The 18,012-nt window shown below is 43.7% G+C and overlaps 1 protein-coding gene across 13 annotated transcripts in view; it reads right to left on the bottom strand.

The window, feature by feature from the left end:
- Nucleotides 1-18,012, bottom strand: part of LOC121535329 (adhesion G protein-coupled receptor L2-like) — a 154,534-nt gene that overhangs the window by 96,217 nt on the left and 40,305 nt on the right. For all 13 annotated transcript variants that reach the window (XM_041842286.2, XM_041842283.2, XM_041842284.2 and 10 more), the window contains exon 3: nt 280-493. In XM_041842286.2, the coding sequence (XP_041698220.2) occupies nt 280-493 (214 nt within the window). The remainder of the gene's footprint in view (nt 1-279; nt 494-18,012) is intronic.

The following is an 18,012-nucleotide window of genomic DNA, read 5'->3' as shown; positions in this document are numbered from 1 at the left end:
ACCACTTGTTTTGATTTGCAGGTTGTGCATCCAGAATTACTAGACTGGACTCTAGAATATCGTACCACCACATATCCATAACTAACTTCAGGTTGTATTGTGTAACAAGACCTTTCTGTTCTATAACCTTTGAAATACAATCTTGTAGACCTTGGGTGAGGTAGCAGTTGACTCTTACCTTTGTGATATGATCTTGTAGGCATCGGGGAGGTAGCAGTTGACTCTTACCTTTGTGATATGATCTTGTAGACCTTGGGTGAGGTAGCAGTTGACTCTTACCTTTGTGATATGATCTTGTAGGCATCGGGGAGGTAGCAGTTGATGTTCTCCATCTGGAACGGTTCAGCATCGCAGATCTTGTTGTCAGTGCGGCCGTAGTTGGCCGTCTCGATCATGATGACATCAGCACCGGGGCAGCGGAGATCAATGGCGTAGCCCTCGCAAGAGAGCTCTCTTCTGACCAGGCCAAACGGCAGAGCGGCACGACTGAATCCTGGGAGAGAGGAAGGAAGGGAGGAATGGATGGAGGGAGTGAGAGAGAGAGAGATGGAGATAGAGAGAAAGAAAAAGAAAGAGAGATATTAGTACAAAAACTACAATAATATACTGCATTTATAGGTTGGGGAGACAAAAGTACACACTAACATTAAGTCATTGAGTGATTTGATATCTTAGGAGATAGTACAGACGGCCGAGCATCAAAGGAAATCCATTACATTAGTAACTGCAGACCACTCGTCCAATGTTTACAACAGTTTAAAACAGAACAGTCATAACATCCAGTACAACAAGAACAAGGAAAAAATAATTACCAATTTCTCTATGGTCTCACTTTCTGGCAAAGATATCACATCAAAGTTGTAGGATATCTGAAGTTCTAAAGTCATTGTATAAAAGTCAATGTAACAAACCAGGGAACAAATTCAAATACACCTTAACACAAAACTATAATACACAAAATCCCTCTCTCACTTCCTCCTCCAACTAAATTTGAATGGTTAGTTTCGACAATGTGGCACAAGCTCCCTCATTAGATTTTTGGTTTCTTCTGTTTTTCGATCAGTAGAGCAACAGGCAGAAAATAGCCTAAATCTACCAGCAGCAGCATGGAGTGTAATTTAATACATTTTACAGTGCCAACGATCGAAGAGGGGACTGTCTGGAGTCCACAAAGAAGAAAAAATCTATAAACGGAGCTCAGCAGATGTGAACACCAGCCAAATAGCGGTGCTTTGGGGAAAATTAACTAAACTCTGCAAAAAAAGAAACGTCCCTTTTTCAGGACCCTGTCTTTCAAAGATAATTCGTAAAAATCCAAATAACTTCACAGATCTTCATTGTAAAGGGTTTAAACACAGTTTCCCATGCTTGTTCAATGAACCATTAACAATTAATGAACATGCACCTGTGGAAAGGTCGTTAAGACACTAACAGCTTACAGACGGTAGGCAATTAAGGTCACAGTTATGAAAACTTAGGACACTAAAGAGGCCTTTCTACTGACTCTGAAAAACACCAAAAGAAAGGGTCCCTGCTCATCTGCGTGAACGTGCCTTAGGCATGCTGCAAGGAGGCATGAGGACTGCAGATGTGGCCAGGGCAATAAATTGCAATGTCCGTACTGTGAGGATCGGTACATCCGAGACAGTGCTACAGGGAGACAGGACGGACAGTGGCAGACCACGTGTAACAACACCTGCACAGGATCGGTACATCCGAACATCACACCTGCGGGACAGGTACAGGATGGCAACAACAACTGCCCGAGTTACACCAGGAACGCACAATCCCTCCATCAGTGCTCAGACTGTCCGCAATAGGCTGAGAGAAACTGGACTGAGGGCTTGTAGGCCTGTTGTAAGGCAGGTCTTCACCAGACATCACCAGCAACAATGTCGCCTATGGGCACAAACCCACCGTCGCTGGACCAGACAGGACTGGCAAAAAGTGCTCTTAACTGACGAGTCGCGGTTTTGTCTCACCAGTGGTGATGGTCGGATTCGCGTTTATCGTCGAGGAATGAGCGTTACACCGAGGCCTGTACTCTGGAGCGGGATCGATTTGGAGGTGGAGAGTGTCATGGTCTGGGGCGGTGTGTCACAGCATCATCGGACTGAGTTTGTTGTCATTGCAGGCAAATTCAACGCTGTGCGTTACAGGGAAGACATCCTCCTCCCTCATGTGGTACCCTTCCTGCAGGCTCATCCTGACATGACCCTCCAGCATGACAATGCCACCAGCCATACTGCTCGTTCTGTGTGGGATTTCCTGCAAGACAGGAATGTCAGTGTTCTGCCATGGCCAGCGAAGAGCCCGGATCTCAATCCCATTGAGCATGTCTGGGACCTGTTGGATCGGAGGGTGAGGGCTAGGGCCATTCCCCCCAGAAATGTCTGGGAACTTGCAGGTGCCTTGGTGGAAGAGTGGGGTAACATCTCACAGCAAGAACTGGCAAATCTGGTGTAGTCCATGAGGTGGAGATGCACTGCAGTACTTAATGCAGCTGGTGGCCACACCAGATACTGACTGTAACTTTTGATTTTGACCCCCCCTTTGTTCAGGGACACATTATTCAATTTATGTTAGTCACATATCTGTGGAACTTGTTCAGTTTATGTCTCAGTTGTTGAATCTTGTTATGTTCATACAAATATTTACACATGTTAAGTTTGCTGAAAATAAACGCAGTTGACAGTGAGACGACGTTTCTTTTTTTGCTGAGTTTATTTTGCTACATTTTTGCACCCCCATCAACAAATTATATTGAAAAGGATTTTCACCCTTAATTTTTTACCTAAAAACAATAAAACGTCAAGCCATAAATACCTTGGAAGCACAAATAGATACATTTTTTTTTTTTTAAAGGTCATCAACAATGAAATCCAGTAGTTATGTATTCAAACTTTGAAGCACATACTGTCACAGTTTGCAGTTTCTTTTTGAGACAATCACAAAGAAAAGTCCTCAAGTTCCAGAAATGCAATTGGTGTCCCATTAAATAACTAAGTTTGAGGCAGTAGCAATGCATGAACTGTCAATAATCACTGTTGTCTGTGGCAACAGTGTGCCTCCACAAGAGGCCAGCTGCAATTTGTGTTTTCTGCCACTGCACTACTCTCCTAATTAGTCTCTCCTTTCAGCATGTTACCTTCTCAGCACTCCCATTGGCTCCTTGGCATTGTCATGTAATAAAACAAACCACCCGAGGTTCGCTTGTACCCGCCTGCTAATTGCACCCACACACACTTTTGACACCCAGGGCCTGAAGCAATTAGCAATTGTTTGAACGAATGGCTCAAAGTTGAAGTGATTTCGGCTTGAAATTCCTACTACCATGAGACCCCGACCTTGGCTCACACGTCTGTCTGTCCGCTTGTCATAATCTAGCCTGTAGCGGTGCCTTGCCTTGTTCTATTATATAATGGTATTCTGTGTAGGTTCCACAAATGTCGCAGACAAACACTGACGAGTGTCAAGCAAGGTTTGAATACAAAAATGGATATAAAGCACCTGTAAGAATTTCTGAGGACTTGATAGAGGCACCAACCAGCTCTCAATAGGAAAATCCCTTATTATCCATTAACCATTTTACAAAATAATGCTATGGGTTTTCATACAAGATTACGATATATATATATATATACATACATACATACAGTGGGGGGAAAAAGTATTTAGTCAGCCACCAATTGTGCAAGTTCTCCCACTTAAAAAGATGAGAGAGGCCTGTAATTTTCATCATAGGTACACGTCAACTATGACAGACAAAATGAGAATTTTTTTCTCCAGAAAATCACATTGTAGGATTTTTTATGAATTTATTTGCAAATTATGGTGGAAAATAAGTATTTGGTCAATAACAAAAGTTTCTCCATACTTTGTTATATACCCTTTGTTGGCAATGACACAGGTCAAACGTTTTCTGTAAGTCTTCACAAGGTTTTCACACACTGTTGCTGGTATTTTGGCCCATTCCTCCATGCAGATCTCCTCTAGAGCAGTGATGTTTTGGGGCTGTCGCTGGGCAACACGGACTTTCAACTCCCTCCAAAGATTTTCTATGGGGTTGAGATCTGGAGACTGGCTAGGCCACTCCAGGACCTTGAAATGCTTCTTACGAAGCCACTCCTTCGTTGCCCGGGCGGTGTGTTTGAGATCATTGTCATGCTGAAAGACCCAGCCACATTTCATCTTCAATGCCCTTGCTGATGGAAGGAGGTTTTCACTCAAAATCTCACGATACATGGCCCCATTCATTCTTTCCTTTACACGGATCAGTCGTCCTGGTCCCTTTGCAGAAAAACAGCCCCAAAGCATGATGTTTCCACCCCCATGCTTCACAGTAGGTATGGTGTACTTTGGATGCAACTCAGCATTCTTTGTCCTCCAAACACGACGAGTTGAGTTTTTACCAAAAAGTTCTATTTTGGTTTCATCTGACCATATGACATTCTCCCAATCCTCTTCTGGATCATCCAAATGCACTCTAGCAAACTTCAGATGGCCCTGGACATGTACTGGCTTAAGCAGGGGGACACGTCTGGCACTGCAGGATTTGAGTCCCTGGCGGCGTAGTGTGTTATTGATGGTAGGCTTTGTTACTTTGGTCCCAGCTCTCTGCAGGTCATTCACTAGGTCCCCCCGTGTGGTTCTGGGATTTTTGTTCACCGTTTTTGTGATCATTTTGACCCCACGGGGTGAGATCTTGCGTGGAGACCCAGATCGAGGGAGATTATCAGTGGTCTTGTATGTCTTCCATTTCCTAATAATTGCTCCCACAGTTGCTTTCTTCAAACCAAGCTGCTTACCTATTGCAGATTCAGTCTTCCCAGCCTGGTGCAGGTCTACAATTTTGTTTCTGGTGTCCTTTGACAGCTCTTTGGTCTTGGCCATAGTGGAGTTTGGAGTGTGACTGTTTGAGGTTGTGGACAGGTGTCTTTTATACTGATAACAAGTTCAAACAGGTGCCATTAATACAGGTAACGAGTGGAGGACAGAGGAGCCTCTTAAAGAAGAAGTTACAGGTCTGTGAGAGCCAGAAATCTTGCTTGTTTGTGGGTGACCAAATACTTATTTTCCACCATAATTTGCAAATAAATTCATTAAAAATCCTACAATGTGATTTTCTGGAAAAAAAATCTAAATTTGTCTGTCATAGTTGACGTGTACCTATGATGAAAATGACAGGCCTCTCATCTTTTTAAGTGGGAGAACTTGCACAATTGGTGGCTGACTAAATACTTTTTTTCCCCACTGTATACACACACACAGTGCCTAAAAAAGATATTCATCCCCCTTGGCGTTTTTTCTATTTTGTTGCATTATAACCTGTAATTTTAATGGATTTTTATTTGCATTTCATGTAATGGACATTCACAAAATAGTCCAAATTGGTGAAGTGGAATGTAAAAAATAACTTGTTTCAGAAAATTATAAAAATAAATAACTGAAAAGTGGTGTGTGCATATTTATTCACCCCCTTTGCTATGAAGCCCCTAAATAAGATCTGGTGCAACCAATTACCTTCAGAAGCCACATAATTAGTTGAATAAAGTCCACCTGTGTGCAATCTAAGTGTCACATGATCTGTCACATGATCTCAGTATATATACACCTGTTCTGAAAGGCCCCAGAGTCTGCAACACCACTAAGCAAGGGGCACCACCAAGCAAGCAGCACCATGAAAACCAAGGAGCTCTCCAAACAGGTCAGGGACAAAGTTGTGTAGAAGTACAGATCAGGGTTGGGTTATAAAAAAATATCCAAAACTTTGAACATCCCACGGAGCGCCATTAATCCATTATTAACAAAATAAGAATATGGCACCACAACAAACCTGCCAAGAGAGGGCCACCCACCAAAATTCACGGACCAGGCAAGGAAGGCAATAATCAGAGAGGCAACAAAGACACCAAAGATAACCCTGAAGGAGCTGCAAAGCTCCACAGTGGAGATTGGAGTATCTGCCCATAGGACCACTTTAAGCTGTACACTCCACAGTGCTGGGCTTTACGGAAGAGTGGCCAGAAAAAAGCCATTGCTTTAAGAAAAAAATAAGCAAACACTTTTGGTGTTCGCCAAAAGGCATGTGGGAGACTCCCCAAACATATGGAAGAAGGTACTCTTGTCAAATGAGACTAAAATTGAGCCTTTTGGCCATCATGGAAAATGTCTGGCGCAAACCCAACACCTCTCTTCACCCCGAGAACACCATCCCCACAGTGACGCATGGTGGTGGCAGCATCATGGTGGTGGACTAAACACCTCCCTCTGCAACCGGATCCTGGACTTCCTGATGGGCCGCCCCCAGGTGGTAAGGGTAGGTAGCAACACATCTTCCACGCTGATCCTCAACACGGGGGCCCCTCAGGGGTGCGTGCTCAATCCCCTCCTGTACTCCTTGTTCACCCATGACTGCATGGCCAGGCACGACTCCAACACCATCATTAAGTTTGCTGACGACACAACAGCGGTAGGCCTGATCACCGACAACGATGAGACAGCCTATAGGGAGGAGGTCCGAGACCTGGACGCGTGGTGCCAGGATTACAACCTCTCCCTCAACGTGATCAAGACAAATGAGATGATTGTGGACTACAGGAAAAAAAAGAGGACTGAGCACGCCCCCATTCTCATCGACGGGGCTGTAGTGGAACAGGTTGAGAGCTTCAAGTTCCTTGGTGTCCACATCACCAACGAACTATCATTGTCCAAACACACCAAGACAGTCGTGAAGAGGCCACGACAAAGCCTATTCCCCCTCAGGAGACTGAAAAGATTTGGCAAGGATCCTCAGATCCTCAAAAAGTTATACAGCTGCACCATCAAGAGCATCCTGACTGGTTGCATCACCGCCTGGTATGGCAACTGCTCGGCCTCCGACCGCAAGGCACTAGAGGGTAGTGCGTACGGCCCAGTACATCACTGGGGCCAAGCTTCCTGCCATCCAGGACCTCTATACCAGGCGGTGTCAGATGAAGGCCCTCAAAATTGGCAAAGACTCCAGCCACCCTAGTCATAGACTGTTCTCTCTGCTACCGCACGGCAAGCGGTACCGGAGCGCCAAGTATAGGTCCAAAAGGCTTCTCAACAGCTTCTACCCCCAAGCCATAAGACTCCTGAACAGCTAATCATTGCTACCCGGACTATTTGCACTGCCCCCCCCCCCTCTCTTTTACGCTGCTGCTACTCTGTCTATTATTTATGCATAGTCACTTTAACACTACCCACATGTAAATATTACCTCAATTACCTCGACTAACCAGTGCCCCCGCACATTGACTCTGCACTGGTACCCCCCTGTATATAGCCTCCCTACTGTTATTTTATTTTACTGCTGCTCTTTAGTTATTTGCTGTAATTTTTTTTACTTAACACTTTTCTTTAAAAAATGCATTGTTGGTTAAGGGCTTGTAAGTAAGCATTTCACTGTGATGTCTACACTTATTATTTATTTTTTGTCATTTAGCAGACGCTCTTATCCAGAGCGACTTACAGTGAGTGAATGCATACATGTTTTTGTTTTTTTTTTTCATACTGGCCCCCCGTGGGAAGCGAACCCACATCCCTGCCGGCCAAACCCTCCCCTACCTTGGACAACGCTGGACCAATTGTGCGCCGCTCATGGGTCTCCCGGTCGCGGCCGGCTGCGACAGAGCCTGGACTCGAACCAGGATCTCTAGTGGCACAGCTAGCAGTGCCTTAGACCACTGCGCCACTCGGGAGTCATACACCTGTTGTATTCGGCGCATGTGGCAAATAAAATTTGATTTGATTTGCTGTGGGGATGTTTTTCATCGGCAGGGACTGGGAAACTGGTCAGAATTTAAAGGAATGATGGATGGCGCTAAATACAGGGACATTCTTGAGGGAAACCTGTTTCAGTCTTCCATAGATTTCAGACTGGGATGGAGGTTCACCTTCCAGCAGGACTATGACCCTAAGCATACTGCTAAAGCAACACTCGAGTGGTTTAAGGGGAAACATTTACATTTCTTGGAATGCCTAGTCAAAGCCCAGACCTCAATCCAATTGAGAATCTGTGGTATGACTTAAAGATTGCTGTACACCAGCGTAACCCATCCAACTTGAAGGAGCTGGAGCAGTTTTGCCTTGAAGAATGTGCAAGATCCCAGTGGCTAGATGTGCCAAGCTTATAGAGACATACCCCAAGAGACTTACCCCAAGAGACTTCCAGCTGTAATTGCTGCAAAAGGTGGCTCTACAAAGTATTGACTTTGGGGGGGTGAATAGTTATGCACGCTCAAGTTCAGTTTTTTTGTCTTATTTCTTGTTTGTTTCACCAAAACAATTATTTTGCACCTTCAAAGTGGTAGGCATGTTGTGTATATCAAATGATAAAAAAATATATACATATATATATTTTTTAATTGCAGGTTGTAAGGCAACAAAATAGGAAAAATACCAAGGGGGGTGAATACTTTCGCAAGCCACTGTGTATATATGTATGTACAGTGCATTCGGAAAGTATTCAGACCCCTTGACTTTTTCAACATTTTGTTACGTTACAGCCTTATTCTAAAATTGATTAAATTGTTTTTTCCCCCCTCAATCTACAAACAATACCCTATAATGACTAAGCAAAAACAGTTTTTTAGAAATCTTTGCAAATGTATTGAAACCCCACCTCCCCCTGAAATACATTTACATAAGTATTCAGACCCTTTACTCAGTACTTTGTTGAAGCACCTTTGGCAGCAATTACAGCCTCAAGTCTTCTTGGGTATGGCGTTACAAGCTTGGCACACCTGTATTTGGGGAGTTTCTCCCATTCTTCTCTGCAGACCCTCAAGCTGTGTCAGGTTGGATGGGGAGCGTCGCTGCACAGCTACTTTCAGGTCTCTCCAGAGATGTTCAATCGGGTTCAAGTCCGGGCTCTGGCTGGGCCACTCAAGGACATTCAGAGACTTGTCCCGAAGCCACTCCTGCGCTGTCTTGGCTATGTGCTTAGGGTCGTTGTCCTGTTGGAAGGTGAACCTTCTCCCCAGTCTGAGGTCCTGAGCGCTATGGAGCAGGTTTTCATCAAGGATCTCTCTGTACTTTGCTCCGTTCACTTTTCGCTCGATCCTGACTAGTCTCCCAGTCCCTGCCGCTGAAAAACATCCCCACAGCATGCTGCTGCCACCACCATGCTTCACCGTAGGGATGGTGCCAGGTTTCCTCCAGACGTGACACTTGGCATTCAGGCCAAAGAGTTCAATCTTGGTTTCATCAGAACAGACAATCTTGTTTCTCATGGTCTGAGAGTCCTTTAGGTGCCTTTTGGCAAACTCCAAGTGGGATGTCATGTGCCTTTTACTGAGGAGTGGCTTCCGTCTGGCCACTCTACCATAAAGGCCTGATTGATGGAGCGCTGCAGAGATGGTTGTCCTTCTGGAAGGTTCTCCCATCTCCATAGAGGAACTCTAGAGCTCTGTCAGAGTGACCTTTCGGTTCTTGGTCACCTCCCTGACCAAGGCCCTTCTCTCCCGATTGCTAAAGAGTCTTGGTGGTTGCAAACTTCTTCCATTTAAGAATGATGGAGGCCACTGTGTTCTTAGCGACCTTCAATGCTGCTGAATTTTTTTGGTATCCTTCCCCAGATCTGTGCCTCGACACAATCCTGTCTCGGAGCTCTACGGACAATTCCTTCGACCTCTTGGCTTGGTTTTTGTTCTGACATGCACTGTCAACTGTGGGACCTTATATAGACAGGTGTGTGCCTTTTCAAATCATGTCCAATCAATTGAATTTACCACAGGTGGACTCCAAATCAAGTTGTAGAAACATCTCAAGGATGATCAATGGAAACAGGATGCACCTGATGCTCAATTTCAAGTCTCATAGCAAAGGGTCTGAATACGTATTTAAATAAGGTATCTGTTTTTTAATAAATGTGCAAAAATGTCTAAAAACCTGTTTTCGCTTTGTCATTATGGGGTATTGTGTGTAGATTGATGAGGAAAATATTTAATTTAATCCATTTTAGAATCAGGCTGTAACGTAACAAAATGTGGAAAAAGTCAAGGGGTCTGAATATTTTCCAAATGCACTGTATATCAGTGCCTTCAGAAAGTATTCATACCCCTTGACTTATTCCACATTTTGTTGTGATACAGTCTGAATTCAAAATTGATTAAATATATATACAGTTGAAGTCGGAAGTTTACATACACTTAGGTTAGAGTCATTAAAACTTGTTTTTCAACACTCCACAAATGTCTTGTTAACAAACTATAGTTTTGGCAAGTTGGTTAGGACATCTACTTTGTGCATCACACAAATCATTTTTCCCAAAAATGTTCTATAGGATTGAGGTCAGGGCTTTGTGATGGCCACTCCAATACCTTGACTTCGTTGTCCTTAAGCCATTTTGCCACAACTTTGGAAGTATGCTTCGGGTCATTGTCCATTTGGAAGACCCCATTTGCGACCAAGCTTTAAATTCCTGACTGATGTCTTGAGATGTTGCTTCAATATATCCACATAATTTTCCTTCCTCATGATGCCATCTATTTTGTGAAGTGCACCAGTCCCTCCTGCAGCAAAGCACCCCCACAGCATGATGCTGCCACCCCCGTGCTTCACGGTTGGGATGGTGTTCTTCAGCTTGCAAGCTGTCCCGTTTTTCCTCCAAACATAACGATGGTCATTATGGCCAAACAGTTCTATTTTTGTTTCATCAGACCAGAGGACATTTCTCCAAAAAGTACGATCTTTGTCCCCATGTGCAGTTGCAAACAGTAGACTGGCTTTTTTATGGCGGTTTTGGAGCAGTGGCTTCTTCCTTGCTGAGCGGCCTTTCAAGTTATGTCGATATAGGACTTGTTTTTCTGTGGATATAGATACTTTTGTACCTGTTTCCTCCAGCATCTTCACAAGGTCCTTTGCTGTTGTTCTGGGATTGATTTGCACTTTTCGCACCAAAGTAAGTTCATCTCTAGGAGACAGAACGCGTCTCCTTCCTGAGCGGTATGACAGCTGCGTGGTCCCATGGTGTTTATACTTGCTTACTATTGTTTGTACAGATGAATGTGGTACCTTCAGGCATTTAGAAATTGCTCCCAAGGATGAACCAGACTTGTGGAGGTCTACAAAAAAAAATCGGAGGTCTTGGCTGATTTCTTTTGATTTTCCCATGATGTCAAGCAAAGAGGCACTGAGTTTGAAGATAGGCCTTGAAATACATCCACAGGTACACCTCCAATTGACTCAAATGATGTCAATTAGCCTATCAGAAGCTTCTAAAGCCATGACATCATTTTCTGGAATTTTACAAGCTGTTTAAAGGCACAGTCAACTTAGTGTATGTACACTTCTGACCCACTGGAATTGTGATACAGTGAATTATAAGTGAAATAATCTGTCTGTAAACAATTGTTGGAAAAATTACTTGTGTCATGCACAAAGTAGATGTCCTATCCGACTTGCCAAAACTATAGTTTGTTAACAAGAAATGTGTGGAGTGGTTGAAAAACGAGTTTTAATGACACCAACTTGTGTATGTAAACTTCCAACTTTCATGAATATATAGCAAATTATAAACATGGATGCTAATTGGCCTGTAGATTCTGCTTAGTTGAGATGTACGTGCCGTTGGGGGTTGTATGTTCATTCCATCTAGTCCAACTAACTGCTACAACTACTGTAATTACCCATGTACCCTTTATTTCATGAGAAACCTGTCCAGAATGGTGAATGATGAAACACAGACCGTGCAGCTTCAACTTCACCACAAAGACTAATGAACGGGTTCCGCGGCCATTCCTCATCGAGGGAGTGACAGCTTTATCACACTGGCTACAGAAAGCAGACAGAAATAATGCGTTTCATGGGGTTTTAGAGTTTCTCAATGGAGAAACCCTCCTTTGGAGCGGACTGTAGCTAGCTACCCCCTCACTGTATTTTCCCTCCTTTCCCTTCTGTCCACCAGCTAGCTATAGGCCATCTATCAGGGCACTATATGGTCTGATCACACACAGCTGCTATCAATTGAAGCCTAGCGATTGATTAAGCCTGGGGCTCGCTTGCCTCCTCCTCCTCCCCAGTACTGTATAGATCCATCTGGTCATAGGCAACACTATATCAATTAAGGGGGAGTATCTTGACTATACTGGGTGCCCACAAGGACAAACTGCCTCGTCCCTTGGCTCCCTTCAGATAGCATGGATCTCATTAATGACCGTCTTATGTCCTGGTAACTGGACACGTATCATGACAAATCTCTCCCCAAAAAGTGTATGTTTTGAGAAAATATTGTTTTGTTTTCCTATTGGGGAAAATAATGGACTGAAAAAATTATTTGTTTCTGTTTGAGAACTGCACATCATGTTCCTTCAATCATCATTAGATCCAACCGTTCGCAACACAATGAAGTGAACAGATGGATAACTGGTACTTTACAACGTAGCCACTTAAATTTTTTGGAACATCACTTTTATGTGGAGACTTTTATTAAAAGTAAAAAATGGGGCTGAGGTTTGCGCGGGGGGAGAAAAAAAATTGTGTGCATGATGTCTTGAGGAAGTGTGAAAAGATTTTAATCTAATGGCTCCATGTAGCTTTGTTTGACTGCTCTGCTCCAACTTTGCAGTGGGTAGGAAAATAACTGCCACAGGACACAAGCACATTGGACAGCCACCTGCAGTTCAGAACAGTTCAGAAAACAGGAGGGAAAGTCGATAGCACATTCTGTGTGTGTAAAGAGAACGAAGCAAGGCTACCTCTCTCTCTTTATCGCTCCTTCAGACTAACATTAAATCATCCTACGGCTGCATCCAGCAGGCCAGTAAATCCAGTCAATAATATATTTTATACAATGGGTGGGTCAATTCCTGGATGCTGATTGGTTAAGACCGCATTCCAGCCGGTGTCTATTCTACAAGTTACCACCGGCTAAATCTATGACATTAAAATGCCTATTTACTCTGTTCCATATCACTGCGCAATCCACTGTCTCATCAGCCCAGCCAGGCAATGTATAAACTTGATCTCCACTATAAAAAGCATCTAGACATTATCTCCCATTTCTTTTAGACTGGCATTTGATTTTCAACAGCGGAGATTTGTATAAACCTTGCTGTCTGTCTCTCTGACATTTGTAACATTGTTTGAATATTGAAATCCGATCTCCAGCTGTCCCATTGTAATGAATGTGTCCGGAGTCGTGACAAGACAGACAGGCAGCTTCTCTCAGCCAGTCGAAATCATGAATCAGCTGGCATAATTTTGATGTATATATACAAAGGCATTTAAATAGAAAACAGGTCAAACGAAATGAAATGCAGCAAGTTTGCCGTCTTTCCAGCTTCAGTTTGAAGTGATTGTGTTAGCTGTGTTGTTGGCTAGCTCCTCTGAACAGCAGTGTCCTGACGAGAGAGCACATTTTCTATGCCAGGCGAAATTGCTCATCATTAGCTCATTGTTATGGATGTATCCAAATAAATGTCACTAGAAAACAGCTTAAACAAACTAAAATGCAGCTACTTTGCTATTATTCTGACTGCAATGTTTGACCTGACGAAGTTAGCTGTAGTTGGCTAGCTAGCAAGCGTAGGGGATAAGAACGTTGCCAGCCAGTATGGCAATGGAACATTTAGAATGAACGACTGGGTCGCGTCCATAGATACAGAACAAAAAGACTTAGCAACTGGGTCGCGTCTCTGGTAACCAAACCGATAAAACGAATGACCAGGCTTGGGTAGCAACCTTAGATTTGTTTCAGAACTATATCTCATGGAAGGATGAAATTGTATCAATACATTAATCAGAATAATGTTTTTAGTCAAAATATGTAAATCATTATTTGAATATGTTGGTAACCCATTGTATAAAAGTGATAATGCCCCCGAAGCCGATGTTTGGCACGGTTTGCCGGCCCTCGACGAACAACACCTGTGCCAATATATCCTCCAAACACCAGCTTCTCGGACATTATCACTTAAATATAGAACGCTCAATCGAATTGCCATGGCAACCGCTGTGCAAGTCTACTCTGTCCCATAATTGGCTGTGATCCCCTACTCCTGGCCCTGTTGAAACGACGGTGCCTTATCAAGCATTCTGGTCAGTGACTGACTGACTGGGGGAAAGAAAGTAGGCTTTTCAGATTCCTCCCCCTGACCAGCCAACGGTAAGCCTGCTATTGAGCTCCAGAGCACTGAGCAGGCAGGCGGGGCATCTGAAAAATACAGGCCCAGTCAGTGGCGCACTGCCATCGTCTTCATGCTTTTAAAACCCAGAGAATAAAACATAAATATATATATTTTTAATAAAATTGGGGTTTGATATAAAGCTATTGGCTTTGGCCAACTGGGGAGCAGTTTAGAGCACCATACGATGACACACAGTATACAGTCACAGTCATGTTTAGCCCCTCATCCTAACCCCTTCATTTTCCCAGGATTGTTTTGTCCTTTAAAAGGTCTATCCAATACAACCTTTAGAACCTCTGATGTTAAGTCCCCTATTTAGAGGACTTTAAGCGATTCTGGACCGGATCCAGTGCCTTAAAGCCGATTTATGCTTGATCTGGCATGCTGTCTGGAGGATCCGTACGGAAGGTGTGATGCAATGCAGAGCCTCCGGAGGCCAAATCAAGCTCCGTACGGCAATGCCGTGTGCCTCCAAAATTCTTTAACAATGCGGAGGGCTCCGTATAACTCCATATAGCTCCACATTGACATGATCGGTTGACGGTAGGTGGGGCGGTACGTCCTGTATAAACACAAATTAACTTCCTTGATAACTCCCTTCACAACATCTCTGCTCTGCGAAGTATGAATGCCTTCACTTCTGCGGAGGCCACAACGCTGTAAATACTGTACGGCCAATGGAGATGCCGCATTGAACATAAAATCGTTTTTTATAGTGCCAGAAAGTACCATCTGCCTGCTTCCCACTGTCAGCGGAACTGACTTGAAGTGTCAGGTTACACACCCGACATTTGCATTGGGAGAGATACGTCCAATTTTCTGGCCTTTCCAGAAGAATCATCAAATTGCTCTCCTTCTCGGACACGGCATATTAAGGGGGACAGTCCAGCGATTTCAGCAATCATGGTCTTATCTCAATGTGATATTCTCTGCCAAAATTAGAGCTCTCAATATGAATAAACACAAAATGCTAAAATCACGTTGTGCATAAAGCTGAAGTTATAACGAGTCTAAAGACATTTGAATGGTGTCTCTGCGTCGCTCAGAGGAGGCTTGGCAGAAAATGGTCTGTCGTCAGTTATAGTGGGGAGAACAAGTATTTGATACACTGCCGATTTTGCAGGTTTTCCTACTTACAAAGCATGTAGAGGTCTGTAATTTTTATCATAGGTACACTTCAACTGTGAGAGACAGAATCTAAAACAAAAATCCAGAAAATCACAATGTATGATTTTTAAGTAATTAATTTGTATTTTATTGCATGACATAAGTATTTGCTCACCTACCAACCAGTAAGAATTCCGGCTCTCACAGACCTGTTAGTTTTTCTTTAAGAAGCCCTCCTGTTCTCCACTCATTACCTGTATTAACTGCACCTGTTTGAACTCGTTACCTGTATAAAAGACAACTGTCCACACACTCAAACAGACTCCAACCTCTCCACAATGGCCAAGACCAGAGAGCTGTGTAAGGACATCAGGGATAAAATTGTAGACCTGCACAAGGCTGGGATGGGCTACAGGACAATAGGCAAGCAGCTTGGTGAGAAGGCAACAACTGTTGGCGCAATTAGTAGAAAATTGAAGAAGTTCAAGATGACGGTCATTCACCCTCGGTCTGGGGCTCCATGCAAGATCTCACCTTATGGGGCATCAATGATCATGAGGAATGTGAGGGATCAGCCCAGAACTACACAGCAGGACCTGGTCAATGACCTGAAGAGAGCTGGGACCACAGTCTCAAAGAAAACCATTAGTAACACACTACGCCGTCATGGATTAAAATCCTGCAGCGCACGCAAGGTCCCCCTGCTCAAGCCAGCGCATGTCCAGGCCCGGCTCAAGTTTGCCAATGACCATCTGGATGATCCAGAGGAGGAATGGGAGAAGGTCATGTGGTCTGATGAGACAAAAATAGAGCTTTTTGGTCTAAACTCCACTCGCCGTGTTTGGAGGAAGAAGAAGGATGAGTACAACCCCAAGAACACCATCCCAACCGTGAAGCATGGAGTTGGAAACATCATTCTTTGGGGATGCTTTTCTGCAAAGGGGACGACTGCACCGTATTGAGGGGAGGATGGATGGGGCCATGTATCGCGAGATCTTGGCCAACAACCTCCTTCCCTCAGTAAGAGCATTGAAAATGGGTCGTGGCTGGGTCTTCCAGCATGACAACGACCCGAAACACACAGCCAGGGCAACTAAGGAGTGGCTCCGTTAGAAGCATCTCAAGGTCCTGGAGTGGCCTAGCCAGTCTCCAGACCTGAACCCAATAGAAAATCTTTGGAGGGAGCTGAAAGTCCGTATTGCCCAGCGACAGCCCCGAAACCTGAAGGATCTGGAGAAGGTCTGTATGGAGGAGTGGGCCAAAATCCCTGCTGCAGTGTGTGCAAACCTGGTCAAGACCTACAGGAAACGTATGATCTCTGTAATTGAAAACAAAGGTTTCTGTAACAAATATTAAGTTCTTCTTTTCTGATGTATCAAATACTTATGTCATGCAATAAAATGCAAATTAATTACTTAAAAATCATACAATGTGGTTTTCTGGATTTTTGTTTTAGATTCCGTCTCTCACAGTTGAAGTGTACCTATGATAAAAATTACAGACCTCTACATGCTTTGTAAGTAGAAAAACCTGCAAAATCGGCAGTGTATCAAATACTTGTTCTCCCCACTGTATATAAAATGGGGCCAAATTTGTACTGTCACTAAATATGATCATATTTATTTTACAGTTACAAGATGAAATCTTACAGTAAGTCATTTATAATTTGATTGTTACTATATTTAGAAAGCGTTTCACTCATTTCAAGCCCTATTCTTGCACTTTTGTTGATATATATATACACGGTACCAGTCAAAAGTTTGCACGCACCTACTCATTCAAGGGTTTTTCTTTATTTTACCTATATTCTACATTGTAGAATAATAGTGAAGACATCAAAACTATGAAATAACACATATGGAATCATATAGTAACCAAAAAAGTGTTAAACAAATCAAAATATATTTTATATTCTTCAAAGTAGCCACCCTTTGCCTTGATGGCAGTTTTGCACACTCTTGGCATTCTCTCAACCAGGGTCACCTGGAATGCTTTTCCAACAGTTTTGAAGGAGTTCCCACATATGCCCCGTGTAGCTCAGTTGGTAGAGCATGGCGCTTGCAACGCCAGGGTTGTGGAATCGTATGAAAAAAAGAAGAAATGTATGCACTAACTGTAGGTCGCTCTGGATAAGAGCGTCTGCTAAATGACTAAAATGTAAAAAGAATATGCTGAGCACTTGTTGGCTGCTTTTCTTTCACTCTGCGGTCCAACTCATCCCAAACCATCTCAATTGGGTTGAGGTCAGGGGGTTGTGGAGGACAGGTCATCTGATGCAGCACTCCATCACTCTCCTTCTTGGTCAAATAGCCCTTACACAGCCTGGAGGTGTGTTAGGTCATTGTCCTGTTGAAAAACAAATGATAGTCCCACTAAACTCAAACAGATCGGATGGCATATCTCTGCAGAATGCTATGGTAGCCATGCTGGTTAAGTGTGCCTTGAATTCTAATCAACTCACCGACAGTGTCACCAGCAAAGCACCCCCACACCATAACACCTCCTCCTCCATGCTTCACGGTGGGAACTACACATGCGGAGATCATCCGTTCACCTACACTGCGTCTCACAAAGACACGGCGGTTGGAACCATAAATCTCAAATTTGGACTCCAAACCAAAGGACAGATCTCCACCGGTATAATGTCCATTGCTCGTGTTTCTTGGCCCAAGCAAGTCTCTTCTTATTATTGGTGTCCTTTAATAGTGGTTTCTTTGCAGCAATTTCACCATGAAGGCCTAATTCACGCAGT

This window comes from Coregonus clupeaformis, chromosome 21, assembly GCF_020615455.1.
Source record: "Coregonus clupeaformis isolate EN_2021a chromosome 21, ASM2061545v1, whole genome shotgun sequence".
NCBI lineage: Eukaryota > Metazoa > Chordata > Actinopteri > Salmoniformes > Salmonidae > Coregonus > Coregonus clupeaformis.
Note: the sequence above shows the minus strand (reverse complement) of the source record. Positions and strands in the feature narration are given on the sequence as shown.